The 16,977-nt window shown below is 38.3% G+C and overlaps 1 protein-coding gene across 7 annotated transcripts in view; it reads left to right on the top strand.

Moving 5' to 3' along the window:
- The window catches only part of LOC120543278 (rho GTPase-activating protein 26-like), a 250,835-nt gene that overhangs the window by 168,775 nt on the left and 65,083 nt on the right, over positions 1–16,977 (top strand). For all 7 annotated transcript variants that reach the window (XM_039776307.1, XM_039776305.1, XM_039776310.1 and 4 more), the window contains exons 16-17: positions 262–320; positions 4,291–4,396. In XM_039776307.1, the coding sequence (XP_039632241.1) occupies positions 262–320; positions 4,291–4,396 (165 nt within the window). The remainder of the gene's footprint in view (positions 1–261; positions 321–4,290; positions 4,397–16,977) is intronic.

Below are 16,977 nucleotides of genomic sequence, written 5' to 3'. Positions count from 1 at the left end.
CCAGAGAGTACAACCTGAATTTTAAGTCGGGGACTTTCCAGTTTGAATCTAGCTGCTGGCATTTTTGTTTGTTACATTTTTAGTCTACAGTATAAAGCTCATCTGGCTTGCCTGATGCATCAAAGCCATTTATCAAGCAGGACTGTTTCTCTTTCGAAAAATGTAGTTATTGCAAAATATACCATAATTGCCATGCTGAAGTCATTCGTTATATATATTAAGTAATTAAATTTTCCTTATTTGTTTCCTCTTTTCTTTTAGGATATTGCCAGGACCCCTTATGACTTATCAGTTTCAACGAAGCTTTATTAAAGCTGCTAGTAGGTATTGCTTTATATATACTAGTTACATGGGTGGGTTAGTTTATATACACTACCAATCAAACATTTTCGAACTTTCCTGTTTTTCCAGATTTTATTGAAATGTAAGCCTTTCAAGTCTAGGGAATAAACTAAAATGGTACAAATAACTGAAAGAGATAAAAAAAAAAAAACCAAGTTTAGGTTAGGTGCCTATCACACAAGCTGTTGACTCTCTGAAACTTGCATTCTGGTTTGGTTGTGGTTTTGAGACTGCCAGGTCAGTTTCTGTCAGAGTTTCCTCCAGTTTTCAAGTTGCTTTTCATGCTGTAGGAAACTGTACTCACTTGAAACTCGACTTTATTTGCACTTTCTTAATAGGAAAATCTAAATAGCTTACTTTCTTAATTGCCCTTTTCTCACCATTATAAAAATATGCAGTGCAATATTGCCAAAATAATGCTCCCTTAAAAGGGACTTTTTGTGTAACTCTGAAAATTACATTACTTTTCAGTTTTTGGTAACAAACTTGTTTTTTTAGCATCTAAAAGTTTACCCTTTACCTTTCTAGCATTTCAGGTTATTCCAGAAACTGGTTCTTAAACTTTTGACTAGTAGCATACATACACACATATGTCTGTTTCCCTGGCATGAGTATAGGATGAAAGAGATAGCAGATAATGTTTTAAATCTTTTTTTCAAAACTTGGCTTAGTTGCTAAAAATCTGCATGGAATTTGGAACACCCTCTGATTTATAATGATGTGTAATATGCTTAGGATAATGTTTGATACCTAATTTTTCTGAAACAAGTACTCTTTTTTTTTCTCCTTTCTTCCCCATTAAGCTTCTTGCTAATGGACCAAGCTGAAAGTTACCTAATAAAAAATTTCATTCAAGGTCACACGCTTAAAGGGATGTGTTATGATTTAATTGTGCTATAAGACAAGGATGCTGAGTCAGCGCAGACACTTACTGTATTTGACACAGATAGTTAGACTGTGCACTACACAGGTGACTTTGTCTTGTTACAGGAAAATGACCAAGATTATAACATAAGGGACATTTTGAAATACTTGTGTAATGTGTATTCAAGCCAATGTAATAAATAATCTACTGTAGAATTAAATAACACTCTTTAAGAACATCGGTTGGCTTCTGTATATAATATTTATTTCTGTGTCTTGAACTATCAGTCTGCTGCTTAATTTTTATAAATTTTAAGGGCTTGTTGATGACACATTATTATCAAGACCCACAAACAATTATACAGGGATACACTGTGCCCAAATTATTAGAAACAACTGCTCGTTAATCCAAATAGCCTGCTCTTCCAAACAGCCAATGATGTTATAGTGCCACTATATATTTATAGATGTGAAGACTTGGTCAACAGATTTTGTTGTTGTTTGACCAAACATTAGAATGAATGACAAGTGCAGTCTAAACAACTTTGACCATTGCCTAATTGTTTGTGCCAGATTGGGTGGATTCATGATTCCAGAAACAACTGCTTTTTGGGATTAATCATAATCTACTGTACAGAGAACATCAAGTGAGCAGCAGTTATGTGAATGAAAAGACCTCATGATGAGAGATGTCGGTAAAGATTGATTAGACTTATTCAGACTTACATGAAGGTTACAAATATTCCAATAGCACCTCTTTACAACAGTGGTGTGCACAAGGGTGTCTTTGAATGGACAACGTGTTTTAACTTTGAGAAGGATATGCTACAGAAGCAGAAGGACACACAGAGTTTATCTGCTGTCATCTAAGAACATGATGAAGAATCTGCAATGTTTGTGCGTGTGTGTTATTACCAACACTAAGTCTAAAGGTTGGTAAAGCATCTTACGATTAGAAAAATTGTGATTTCTGCTGTAACATATACTGTAGATTTTAGTTCTTGAAAATCCTGTCATTGACATGAATTCCTGGATATGTCTAGTCTGGGATCAGCAGCACAGACTGATGATGATAGTGTTATGACGTACAAAATCTTTTCTTGGCACCTATTAGATTTCTTAATAACAATCAAGTATTTTTTAAATCCACAGTATTTGTAAGCTCTGTTGTTGACTATTTGCATCCCTTTACAGCCGTGGTGTACTTTCTTCAACATGATAGTCCCATCAGTATAATGTCGAAAGGCAGAGGACATGCGTCGTCTCAAACTAGTTCTACAAAAATTAAAAGGACTCCAGTTTATTCCAGTGACCTCGGATGAGGATAGGTCAAGAAACAACTCCATGATGCTACTGAGTCAGTATGCACCAAATTCTAAAGCAAGTGTTTCCAGCATCTTGTTGAATCCATGCCATGAAGAATTCAGGCTTGTCTTCAGGCAAAGTGGATCCCCCTCGGTACTAGAAAGGGGTACCTATTAAAGTGGCTACTAAATATAACTGGTGTAAGCAGAGCAGGTGAAAAAGAAAAAGGAGTCAAATATTATAGATCAGTAGAAATGTGTAAAAATGACTAAAGCCAGGCCTCCATTCATTTCTTATCTATAAAATACCTTTTTTTGATGCCAGGCTTACATAGGATCACTTTGGTGAAATGTCAAGCAGATTTTTTATAGTCCACTTCCATTTGCATACTTAGTTTCATATATTGAAAATATGACTAGTAAAATTAAGTAAAAACATGCAATTACTAATATTTTAGGTATTCGCTCTCCATATTCTTAAACTGTGTAATTTAATGCATACATTAAACTTTTAATGATTTTTTTTACGAGGGATATCCAGAAAAAAAGGTTACAATTGCCTTGGAGGGTGCAGGGATTTTTTTTTTTTTCAAAGGTTGGCATACCTGCGTGTAGGGGGGTCCTAACGGTCAAAATAAGCCCGAGACCGCGTCAGTCAGTTGTGAAATGTCATCACAGCAAGCGAGTTCGTCAACCTCTGCTGAGGCCGTCTGCTCCACCTACCGACGATGTGAGATTCGTTCGGTCATCAAGTTCCTCACTTTGTGTCGCGAATCCGTGGCCGAGATCCATCATCAGCTTGTGGAAACCAAACTGTAAGAATTCTTGGGTGGGAAATGTTTTTCCAACGATGAGGAGGTGAAGGAGACAGTGGAGAAGTGGCTTTCGGAGGTGGAGCGGAGCGTATTCGACGAGGGTATAAAAAAGCTGGTGCCCAGGCTGAAGAAGTACATCAAAGTTGACGCAGATTATGTTGAGAAATAAACACATAAAAAATTTAAAACATACCCTGTAAATTTGGTTGAAATATATTCATTTTTAACAGCTGTTGTAACCTCTTTTTCTGGATATCCCTCGTAATAACATTTGTACATGTTTTCAATTCCATCAAACCTATGCTCCCACTCACATTGAACTACTAGACAAGCTAACTTTGAAAGGTCATGGTGCTTATATTTTTCAGAGTGAGGTATATGAAGTTTTGTTGCTTTTACAGGACTTCTACTTGAAAAACAAGAAGATCTTTAACAAGATACATTTTTTTTTCAAACAAAGACTGTTATTCAGAAATTCACAGGGCCTTCAAAGCATGGCTACTACAGAACAAACGTTTGTGCATCTTTACTAGCTTTAGGCAGTTTTTTTATTGGAGATGTTTGTTTCTTTTGAAATGATTTTGCAGTTTAGTGTTTGGCAGGTCATCAAGATACATGATTTTGTGAGTGTACCTAGAGGGGCTTTTGCAGATATTTTCTGTTTATTGCTAGTTAACACATTCAAATTGGCATTTAACATCAACCCAGGAACACATCAAGAGTGGTAATTATAGACATTTATCACATGGTATTAGCAAATATGTCGTTCATCAGTAGAAAAATAAATGTTTCCAATTCTTGTTAAACCACAAATGCAGTGCATAAGTATCGTTATTTAAGATTAACTTAATGACATTGTTTTTCTTTCTCTTATTTTCTTGATGATTTTGTAGTTTTATATCATGAAATTGCAAAACAAAATTGTGAATCTTTTCTCAAGGTGGATTTTCATCTTAATTTCTCAGAACTTGATAACCCAGAAGCAAGGATTGCTGAGATTCATAGCCTTGTTCATCGACTTCCAGAAAAAAACAGACAAATGCTCCAGCTGCTCATGGAGCACCTTGAAAAGCAAGTATTACTTTTGAGATCTAATGTATATCTGTGTAAAGTGTCATTTAAAAAAAGTGCATATAACACCTTTCACATCAAACACCATGAAAAAGACGAGGCAGGCGACTAAAATGTGCTAAACAAGGTGAATGAATTAATCTTAGTTTTGCAAGGACTACATATAAGATACCTAGAGCAGCATCAGTAAAAAAAGAACGTCAAAAGGGAAGGGCAGAAACCAAAGAAGAAGAAATCTAAATATCAAAGATAAGAAAACAGCAGAGAGAGAGAGTGCAAGGTTATTAAGGAAATGCATTATCAGTGTCTGTCTAAGGGACACAATTAGCTGTCATAGATTAAAGAACATTCATTTTAAGATAAGACTTTAAGATCTTTAAGGTCAATTTTAACTATGCATAATTTCAGACAGGGGGCATCTTACAGCTAAATTATAAAATCATATACCATTTTTCTATTTCTTGAAATTCCAATAACCTTTTACAAGTTTTTCAAAGACTGCATTAAAAACCAAAATGGGCCAAGCAATTCACTGAGTTAAAAATGCTGTCAAGGCAGACTACAAGAATTAGAGGGCATTCACATAGTGTGCATCATTCTTCAAAATCCTGGCCTATTTTTATTTTAGTTAACTCTCTTGGGAGAGAGACACTCTAAAGCAGGTTTAACTTTCTAAGTGGATAAAAATAGTGGCCAGTTATTCCAAGTAAGTTAAGCTATTTGATGCACTTTTGATTTGGAGTGTAATAGACAGAATAAGATGTAGTGAAACTATGATAGACATCTGATGTGATACAGAAACTTGCAAGTTAAGTGCAGTAATTGTCATCAAATACCACCGTTATGCCACATTTACAGGAGTTAAAATGATATATTGGGGGAAAGCTCCTTGCAGTCATTTTAATTAAAATGAACATGTTACTATATAAATGAAAACTGTAACAGCAGCAAGAGACACAAAATAAATTGCAAAGGTTTCCCCAACTAGTCTCTTTAGGGTTAGATTTTCTCAAGAATAGCCAGTGTGAGTTGATGACAGAATAACTCATATAGCAAACTTTGGCTTAGGTAAACAGCATAATCATAATCAATTGAATATTAATAATCGTTAATTTCCTATTTTTTCATTGTAAATAGCCAGTTGAGCATATTAGTTAATAGCTGTTTAAGCATGATAGTGCTGTCTTCAGTGTGGTTTGTCTATGCCCCGCTTTTTTTCATCTTTCTCTTCCCAGTAGGCGACTTCCTAACTTTTTGGTCTGTTTCATCTTTCTCTGGTAACGTCCTATATTTCATAAGTGCATGTGTAACCTATACTTTTGAAGCATATACCTAGTTGTAACACCATCGAAAGCCTTTTGAGAGATTTTATTGATGGAGCTTCAGTAACGAAAATTTAGATAACTTGATTTGGATGAAAACTAACTTGGAATTGTGAAAAAAAGTAGAAGGGGAGACCTCTAAGCTCTGTGTGTGTGTGTTAGTTTTTACTTAGAGTTAAGGTTCCTGGTGTGAACTTGCACAAAATGCAGGTCCCATTTATTGTATTATTTATTAGTAGTATTTATTGTATACTGTAATAAAAATTACTCAAAATCCAAAAAGTTACCTTGTGTATGTGTGCACTCTGTGTGAATAAAAGGTACTTCCACCTTATATTAGTTATAAATTATATATAATACTGTTTCTGAACCACATTGTTAAAAATAAGATCTTAGGTTAATTTTTACACATAATTATATGTTTTCAGATGATTAATCATTCATCCATGACTCCACATATTCCATGTCATGGTGAAAGATGCCTATTTTTTGGGGTTTTAGGTTTTGAACCAAAACATACATGGATTTAGCGCCAGTCTGTTGCAGAGTACCACCAAATATTCACCCACATTTTCTCGCTCCAGACCAACTTCAAGTCACCAGTTAACTGAACAGTCACAGCTTTTGACTATGGGACAAATACACATTCAGATGCATGAAACTTCACAATAGCAGTGACTCAACTCCATTTCCCTTTAGCTTTCAAGCAGTAGGACTAAAATTCAACCTACCGTGCCTACTGAATAGCCAGTTTATTGCATCAGCACAGTACAGTAGTGTCATTTTTAGGAGAGTTGAGGCATTGCAGGCTAGAATTGTTCAGTCCTGTCTGTGATATGGGGATGTGTAGCACTCTCCTTTTAAATGCATGAAAGAGGAACCTACAGTTTATATTTAATGCGTACTTCTGGATGCCTACTCTCTGACTATTTATATTTCAGTTATGCTGGGTTATGGAGATTGACAACAAGCGTGGCATTTTGAATGTGAGGTTTAATTTCAGAACATTTTCCGAGAGTTGTGGATGCAAGCCAGCTAATTTACATCAACTGTACGGAGAAGGGTCATTTCTTACCATAATAATGTCTCCTGTGTACTTCACATGCATATGATACTATCGATGTATTAAACCATAGAGGAACTGAGTATTAATTAGCATATTATACATTATGTCTTAGTGTTTAGTCACTTACTGCTACAACTTCATAACTAATCTCATTTCATTTTTATTTTGTTTGATATTGAAATTATAATAACAAATAATTTTACAGTCTGATTACTTAGCACATACTTTTGGACTCTGAAGAGAAGGCAGGTGATGTGTCCAGTTACACTAATAACTATTAAATACTTACATTTACATAGGCCAGGGGTCTCGAATGCAGTCACTGGAGAGCATACATTTTTATTGGAACTAAATTTGTAATCAGAAGCTGATTCTGTTTGCTAATGATGTTGTCCCTATTGTTGTTGCCCAGTATCAAAGATTTCTAGCTGCATAGATTGAGTAAATCAACAGTACCTGTAAATCCTGCATTTGAAATATTGAATTCAAAACTTGGATGGCACGGTGGCACAATGGTAGCGCTGCTGCCTCGCAGTACAGAGACCTGGGTTCACTTCCCGGGCCCTCCCAGCGTAGAGTTTGCATGTTCTCACAGTGTCTGCATGGATTTCCACCGAGTGCTCCGGTTTCCTCCCACGGTCCAAAGACATGCAGGTTAGGTGCATTGGTGGTCCTAAATTCTCCCTGGTGTGTGCGCCCTGTGGTGGGCTGGCGCCCTGCCCAGGGATTTGTTCCTGCCTTGCTCCCTGTGCTGGCTGGGATTGGCTCCAGCAGACCCCCGTGACCCTGTAGTTAGGATATAGTGGGTTGGATAATGGATGGTTGAATTCAAAACTTGCAAATGGAAAAAGATATCCATATTAATTGTGTGTGTGCAAGGACAACATATCAGATCAGATACCTTAAGTGGGACAAAGATAGTAATTTTATTAGTTTGAGAAGCAGTTAAACGAACAGAATCTTAAGCAAGTAAATTTAAAAAGCAGAGGCTGATTAAATGCAGTGTAAACAGCAGAAGAGTAGAGACTTCAAGTTCATTTTTAGTATAGCCTGTTTAAGGATGAATTTGACACTCTGTACTGTTTTGACCTTATCAGGTACTACATAGATTTTGGATGTGTATCTTTTACAGACATTTCTCTGTTTCTCTCTGGTTCTCTCATTTCTTGTGGGAGTCTTTCTGCCCTCTCCACGGGGTATTTGGATTGTCTGCCATTTTTCTCATTGCAGTACAGTCTGAGGCAGTCCTTTTCCTTTTCCAATCAGTGATTGTCTGTGGTGGGTGATCCTTTGCTCTCTCTGAGGAAGAAATAAAGTTTGGGTGAGGTCATTGCGAAGAGTCTTCAGTCATTCCTATGCTTCTTTAATTCCTACCCTCTAAGAGTGTGAAGGAGGTGGCTTTGATCTCCAGCATTACACATCATATTAAAATAAGATGATTTTAACATTTAACATTTCTTTACTCCTGCTCTTAATCTGAGCACTACCTACTGGCTCAGAAACGTATGGGAAAATTGGAAACTTTTTCATTATTTTTGGAAGTGATATCAAGGATTAACTGAAATTTTATCTGCAATAAAGTGTATGAGACATAAATGGGTGGCTTAAGTTTTGGATCTACTTTTGTTTTCCTGTTTTGAAGCATGAGGAATCAGTTTTGGAATGTCTGTTGTCTTGAGACTCCAGCACGTTTGAATGTTTTTTCCCTCCCCCTTTCTGATCTCTGGATACCACAATAAAGTTCCTCTTTTCTTCAGAAGAAGTTATTTTAAAAGTCTGCATGGCAGCAGCAGATGCTGTGTTCCATGAAATTTTATTACATCTTTGTCAAGTGCAGGAAGTATTTATCTTGCACTTCCCAGCTAGAAGGCTTCTTCTGTAGTAATTAGACTGAATTGTTGTACTTAGGTTATGTATTTACTTTATATGTCGACCACAATAATTGTTTCTAAATAAATTATTTGATCTACAGCCAAATAATTATTTGAAAAGTAATGGAAATGTACAGGGATGGATGAAAGTAATATCTTTATAAACTAGTAGTTTATTATTGCTTGTATGTCTGTGTCTGGTGCAACAGGTTTATCCTAAAACAGATATAAATATATATATATAAACACACACACACATACTAGTCAGCCACAACATTAAAAATTCCTGCCTAATGTTGTGTAGGTGTCCCTAGTGCTGAGATTGAGGCATGAACTCCACAAGACCTCTAGTGGTGTCCTGTGGTAGCTGTCTCTGAGTAGTTAGCAACATACTCTTTCATTTTTTTAAGCTGCCAGGTGGTGTCTTCATGGATTGGACTTGTTTTTCCAGCACATCCCACAGGTGCTCTATTGGATTTACATTTGGGGAATTTGGAGGTCAAGATAACACTTTAAACTTTTTGTCATGTTCCTCCAAACATTTCTGAACAATTTTTGCAGTGTGTCAGGGCACATTATCCTGTTGAAAGAGGCCATTGCCATCAGGGAATACCATTGCCATAAAGGGGTGGCATTGGTCTGCAACTACCACATGAATCAATGAGTCTTGGGCAGCCATGGCCCTGTTGCTGGCTCACTGGTTGTCCTTCCTTGACCCACATTTTATTAAGTAACACTACACAAGACCTGCAATTATGGAGATGCTCTGACCCTGTTGTTTAGCCATTTCAGTTTTGCCTCTGCCACAGTCACTCAGGTCCTTAAGCTTACCCATTTTATATGCTTCCAATACATCATCTTCAAGAACTTGCTGTTCGCTTGCTTTCTAATACATCTCACCCCTTACCTTTTTTCTTGCTTCCAATACATCATCTTCAAGAACTTGCTGTTCGCTTGCTTTCTAATACATCTCACCCCTTACCTTTTTTCCTTATAATGTGATAATCATATACAGTGTATATATATATATATATATATATATATATATATATATATATATATATATATATATATATATATATATATATATATATACAGTATAATATACTGTATATATATAAGTGTGACAGACGTCCAGGGACCTTGCCCCACTGGGACGCTGCGAGAAGGGAAGAACCGGGTGAAAGGCAGTGTCTTCCCTGGAATGGAAGAGGGCAGCCACCCTGGATTATATGGTGGCCATGGACCTGGGGAGCTCAACCTTGTAGAACGACATGACCACCTCCAAGGGATGCCTGGGCAGCTCCAGACCTGGAGTATGCAGCACTTCTGCCAAACCCAGAAGTGCTGCCAGAAGAGGAGCTGAACTCGCTTGCAGCACTTCCGCCACACCCGCAAGTGCTGCCGGATGTTTACTGGGGAGCACCTGGAGCTTCTGGGTGCTGTATAAAAGAGGCCGCCTCACTCCACTTGAGAGCCGGAGTTGGGTGGAAGAGGACGGAACTTGTGAGTGAGGAGTTGGAGGTGGCAGAAGAGAGATCGAAATGAACTTTTATTGTGGTTATTTTGTGCACTGTGGTGTGGCCCTGTAAATAAACACTTGTGTTTTGGGATATTCTGTGTCTGCCTGTTTGTGTCCGGGTCCAAATATTCCACTATATATATATATATATATTGTGATAGATACCCAAGCATCAGTGAGCCCAAACCCCAACACGAACACACACACAGTCCCGTGTTCAAATAAATGTTAATTTAGTTACCAAATCTTCTCTTCTATGTCACCACAAACACAAAATACCAGTTTCCTCTCCTTAAACGTTTTTTCCTACTGCACTGCCCTCCTCCACTCAAGCGTTGCTCCTCTGTCTCCCAGCTCTGACTCATCTGGATAAGGGAGTGCGGACCCTTTTATGACAGACCCGGGAGGACTGTTGGATCGCAGGGTGAGGGCTAGGGCCATTCCCCCCAGAAATGTCTTGGTGGAAGAGTGGGGTAACATCTCACAGCAAGAGCTGACAAATCTGGTCCAGTCCATGAGGAGGAGATGCACTGCAGTGGCCACACCAGATACTGACTGGTACTTTTGATTTTGAGCCTCCCTTCATTCAGGGACACATTGTGAAACATTTTTAGTTTATGTCTTATGGTGTTGACTCTTTTAGTGTCCATCCATCCATCCATCCATTTTCTAACCCGCTGAATCCGAATAGGGTCACGGGGGTCTGCTGGAGCCAATCCCAGCCAACACAGGGCACAAGGCAGGAACCAATCCTGGGCAGGGTGCCAACCCACCGCAGGACACACACAAACACACCCACACACCAAGCACACACTAGGGCCAATTTAGAATCGCCAATCCACCTAACCAGCATGTCTTTGGATTGTGGGAGGAAACCGAGCGCCCGGAGGAAACCCACGCAGACACGGGGAGAACATGCAAACTCCACGCAGGGAGGACCCGGGAAGTGAACCCGGGTCTCCTAACTGCGAGGCAGCAGCGCTACCACTGCGCCACCGTGCCGCCCCTCTTTTAGTGTTCATACAAATATTTACACATTAAGTTTACTGAAAGTAAAAACAGTTGAAAGCCAGAGGACGTTTCTTTTTTTGTATATATATAGTTAAGTTGGTTGATTGACTTACTCACTCACCCGCTCATCAACAAAAACACTATTTTGTGTTTAGTTAAAAAGCATAAATTTGACAGGATGATTTATTAGTATTAAGTTTAAAAATCTTCACTACAATAAAAAAACTAAATACCCATAAATCTCAAAAACACTTTGTCTGATTTAATTGAAATTTGGTGATATTGTAGAAAAAAGAAAATTAGCTGACATGCTTTTTTATTTATTGATATTTGTCAATAATAATGCAATAGCTAGTGGGCTATTTCAAGGTACTCTGTCTTTTTTCCACTCAGCTCAGACTCTACCAGTTGAACGTTGCCAGCACAACAGTACCACATGACAATAGCGTGTACAGATAAGAGAATAGATGGAGTTGTGGTGACATGGGCAAAGAGACAGAATGGTATGTGGCCTGACCTCTGAAGTGGTAGAAGTAAGGGTCATTGATGATGTGGGTTCACTGCACACTTCACGTCCAGCTGCCAGGGAGGGAAAGAGAAATACAGGAGGAGTTGGATTCCTTATACCGAAAATAAGCTGTAACTGACAGCGCTAGCACAGCTCAGAAGAGATAGGGGATGGACAATATATACAGTATACAGTGCACGTTTGTAACACCACGTAGGGACCCAGCCTCCCAAACTGCACATGTGGCACATAACTGTAAAAACTCCCACATAAGACTGTGATATTTACACCTTCACCTAACCTTGGGCGCCAAAGGTTGCTAGCCTCTACACTGCCTGTACTTGTCATTCACAACATTAAGATGCTGTTTGTGACTTAATTCATTCTTCAAAGTACATACACCAAATACTGAAATGAATACACTATCTGTTATGCTAATAGTCAAGAAACTTTATTCACTTTACCAGTGTTGTCTTGCTGAGATTGTGACAACACATAAAATAATTGCTGATATTCTGTCTCATGCACTGTATTATAATATTTACTGACTTGACAGTAACAGTACTGTAAGTTCTGAATTTGTGTGTTATATGCTGCAAGCTTCCTGTCAAGCACCATCTAGGTGTGAACATTAATCTGACTCACAATGCGGTGTACTCCTATATTATTCTTATTATGCCAAAGAAATACCAGTTCATTGGTATTTTACAGGTAGGTTACATTAAGCATAGATTTATATTCCATTGCTTTTTTACATGTAATTCCATTCTCAAAACCTCTTAATTCAATTTCTGGCCTCCTGCCTCAAGGAGGCTTGGAGGGTGCATTTCATCATGCTGTGTATATTTTTTAGTATATAATATTAACATTCAAAAAAGTCATTTAATTTCATGGGTTGCCTAAATGTGCAGCTTGTAAATGCCATTGTTTCTTGTAATAAGTTAAAATAAAACATGATTCAGTGTGACAACTTTTGTCTCGCTATGGCTACTGCAAAAAGAAAAAAGAGCTTGAACATACAACTGATGAAAAATACAGAGAGTAATGCTTGAGTGAATTATGTAAACAAAAATGGTTAGCACATAATAACAACAGTAATCCGTCAATCCAGTTTCTAAACATTCTTTATTCTGAGCAGGTTTTCAGGAAAGCTGGAATCTATCCCAACTAGCATAGGGTATAACATAGTGGACATAAATATCCAAAGTTCCCATTATTCAACTTATTATATTTTTGAATACTGAAGAATATAGCTTCTTGTAAAATTGTGTTGTGAACTGATCATCAACCGAAGCCCAAGTCAGTCAGTCACTAGGAAACACATAAATGGATCTACAGCAGGAATGTTTTAGTCATGGGCAATTCTATTTAGCATGTTCGAGTTCAGGCACTTTATTGTCATTGTATAACACAACGAAATTGTACTTTTGTGACAACTCCACTGTGCATTTAAAATCCAAATGGAAAATAGTTCAGATAGTTAACAATACAATAAATAACTATAAATAAGAACTAAAAATAGAGTAATCATATCAGAGTAATCAAGATATCATACTGTATGTTAAATATTCAAGTAACCAGGATGGATTATTATTGCACAAGTTTACAGCAGCACATATTATTATTGCACATATTAGTAAACAGCTTATTACACATTACCCACATAACTTTTTGTATCTATTCAATGAAAGTCGGGTTATCGTTACGTTTTTTTGGAATTGGCATGATGGTTGTGGATTTCAGTCATGAGGAGACTATACGTAAGGGGAAAGAGAGGTTGAATATGTGTGTAAATACCTCAGCTAGTTAGTCAGTGCAGACTTGGAGCACACGTCCTTGCACACCATTAGGACCTGCTGCTTTCCTTATGTTGATATTATTGAGTGCCCGTCATACCTTTTGTGTGTGTCTGTAGAACAAGAGGCTGCGAGTCTTCTGTCAGTTTGAAGCTGATGAGAGGCTGGTTATTGTCTTTGTCTAACCAAGCAAAGAAACCATTAAATTCCTCTACTACGTTGGCATTGATGTTGGCTGGCGTGTGTGTGTCATTCCACTTTTTATAATCCATGATTGCTCGATTGCCTTGCCACATCCGCTGTGGCTTGGAGTTATTGTCAAAGTCCTCCTCAGCCCACTGTTTGTACTTAGGTTTTGCAGACCTGATGTAAGACTAACCAACTCCAGCAAACTGAAGTACTAATATTATCACCATTAAAAAAACTACATTCTATTAGGGCATCACCCTGGTGAAGCTGGGTAACACAGCTAGTACGTGAAGAAAAAGCCTAAAAGTGCAACGATTTTATGTCACATTTTTTGTCATGCTTTAAATCTGGCTTATTTTAAAACCTGCATATATGTTTCGTATCATTCTTTTCAGAATTTATCAAACTTTAATGTGATGTTGTCAGATATTCAGATTCTTATTCTGTTTTTAAATTATTAACTAAAAAATATCAAGAAGTTGCGTCCCGTTAGACGACACTTTGTGCCAAAAGGTTTAACCATGCCCAGGGCCGGAATTAAAAGACAAAGAGTAGCAGAGATTCTGTACAGGCTTGTAAATGTTCGAAACAGCAAAGAGGAGGTTAAAAAGAAAAAAACTGTATTTGTTTCCCATTGTATCACCGTTTAAGAGTGGGTTTTGTAGGAGCGACCGTGTCTCCTTGGGGTACATTCAACCGCCTCTTCACAACTCGAGCGGCAGAGACGCAAAGCAAGCAGGGGGCGAACCCCCTAGTGTGTGTGTGTGTGTGTGTGTGTGTGTGTGTGTGTGTGCATATATATACAGTGCATCCGGAAAGTATTCACAGCACATCACTTTTTCCACATTTTGTTATGTTACAGCCTTATTCCAAAATGGATTAAATTCATTTTTTTCCTGAGAATTCTACACACAACACCCCATAATGACAATGTGAAAAAAAGTTTACTTGAGATTTTTGCAAATTTATTAAAAAAAAAAATTGAGAAAACAATTGTACATAAGTATTCACAGCCTTTGCCATGAAGCTCAAAATTGAGCTCAGGTGCATCCTGTTTCCCCTGATCATCCTTGAGATGTTTCTGCAGCTTAATTGGAGTCCACCTGTAGTATATTCAGTTGATTGGACATGATTTTGAAAGGCACACACCTGTCTATATAAGGTCCCACAGTTGACAGTTAATGTCAGAGCACAAACCAAGCATGAAGTCAAAGGAATTGTCTGTAGACCTCCGAAACAGGATTGTCTCGAAGCACAAATCTGGGGAAGGTTACAGAAAAATTTCTGCTGCTTTGAAGGTCCCAATGAGCACAGTGGCCACTATATCTGTAAGTGGAAGAAGTTTGAAACCACCAGGACTCTTCCTAGAGCTGGCCGGCCATCTAAACTGAGCGATTGGGGGAGAAGGGCTTTAGTCAGGGAGGTGACCAAGAACCCGATGGTCACTCTGTCAGAGCTCCAGAGGTCCTCTGTGAAGAGAGGAGAACCTTCCAGAAAGACAACCATATCTGCAGCAATCCACTAATCAGGCCTGTATGGTAGAGTGGCCAGACGGAAACCACTCCTTAGTAAAAGTCACATGGCAGCCCGCCTGGAGTTTGCCAAAAGGCACCTGAAGGACTCTTGGACCATGAGAAACAAAATTCTCTGGTCTGATGAGACAAAGATTGAACTCTTTAGTGTGAATGGCAGGCATCACATTTGGAGGAAACCAGGAACCGCTCATCACCAGGCCAATACCATCCCTACAGTTAAGCATGGTGGTGGCAGCATCATGCTGTGGGGATGTTTTTCAGTGGCAGGAACTGGCAGACTAGTCAGGATAAAGGGAAAGATGACTGCAGCAATGTAGAGAGACATCCTGGATGAAAACCTGCTCCAGTGCGATCTTGACTTCAGACTGGGGCAACAGTTCATCTTTCAGCAGGACAACAACCCTAAGCACACAGCCAAGATATCAAAGGAGTGACTTCAGGACAACTCTGTGAATGTCCTTGAGTGGCCCAGCCAGAGCCCAGACTTGAATCCGATTGAACATCTCTGGAGAGATCTTAAAATGGCTGTGCACCAGCGTTTCCGATCCAAGCTGATGGAGCTTGAGAGATGCTGCAAAGAGGAATGGGTGAAACAGGCCAAGGATAGGTGTGCCAAGCTTGTGGCATCATATTCAAAAAGACTTGAGGCTGTAATTTCTGCCAAAGGTGCATCGACAAAGTATTGAGCAAAGGCTGTGAATACTTATGTACATGTGTTTTCTCAGTTTTTTTATTTTTAATAAATTTGCAAAAACCTCAAGTTAACTTTTTTTTACGTTGTCATTATGGGGTGTTGTGTGTAGAGTTCTGAGGAAAAAAATGAATTTAATCCATTTTGGAATAAGGCTGTAACATAACAAAATGTGGAAAAAGTGATGCCCTGTGAATACTTTCCAGATTCACTGTATATATATATATATATATATATATATATATATATATATATATATATTAATTATAAAAAAAAATACTGAATACAGATTCACAAGACAATTAACAAAGCCTATCAATTAATCAATAATAAATAAAATTAAGGAGTACATCAGGTGGAAGCATTGAATTGCCTAATAGCAGTGGACAGAAAAGACACCTTTGTGGAATAAGCCTGTGGCTAAAAGTGCTCTAAGAGTGCGCCTTCTAGACAGGATGGAGGGGATTTTTCATGATGGCATACAATTTTGCCATCATCCTCTTTTTTTTTTTGACCTGTGTGTTCAGGGCCTTTCCTGACAAGTTTGTTTAGGCATTGTGCTTCTGTTGTGCTCAGGTTGCTTCCCCAGGACACTGCAGTGTAGAACACCACACTGGGCACATCAAAAGACCTGAGTCTCCTTAGCAAGGACAGTCTACTCTGGCCCTTCTTGTACAGCACCACGGTGTTATCAGGCCAGTCCAGTTTGTTGTTTATGTGAGGGCCCAGGTACTTGTAGCTGTGCATGACTTTCTTTGTTATTCTTACACCTCAGAATTCCTATTAAATGCTGCTTCTGTTGCACTCTACAATACAGATCAATAATCATTTGTATTTAGGTTTTTGTTGTTTGCATTCAAGCTAGTGTCCTTATTTAGTGGTTTCCTTGTAGCCTGCAGCACCAAAACCTCATTTAACAGATGTTTGTTCTTAAGCTCAGTCTGGTGCAGCCTCCCTTAGTGAGTCATACTCACTACTTGTACACACCCTGCAGTACAATGTAATGGAATATTAATGAAGTAATTGTTTAGGTATGGAAATTATGTGTGTAAGCAAAAATATTTGTCAAT

The sequence above is a fragment of the Polypterus senegalus genome, chromosome 13 (genome assembly GCF_016835505.1).
Source record: "Polypterus senegalus isolate Bchr_013 chromosome 13, ASM1683550v1, whole genome shotgun sequence".
Taxonomy (NCBI): Eukaryota; Metazoa; Chordata; class Cladistia; order Polypteriformes; family Polypteridae; genus Polypterus; species Polypterus senegalus.
This window is presented reverse-complemented; position numbering and strand designations above follow the sequence as displayed.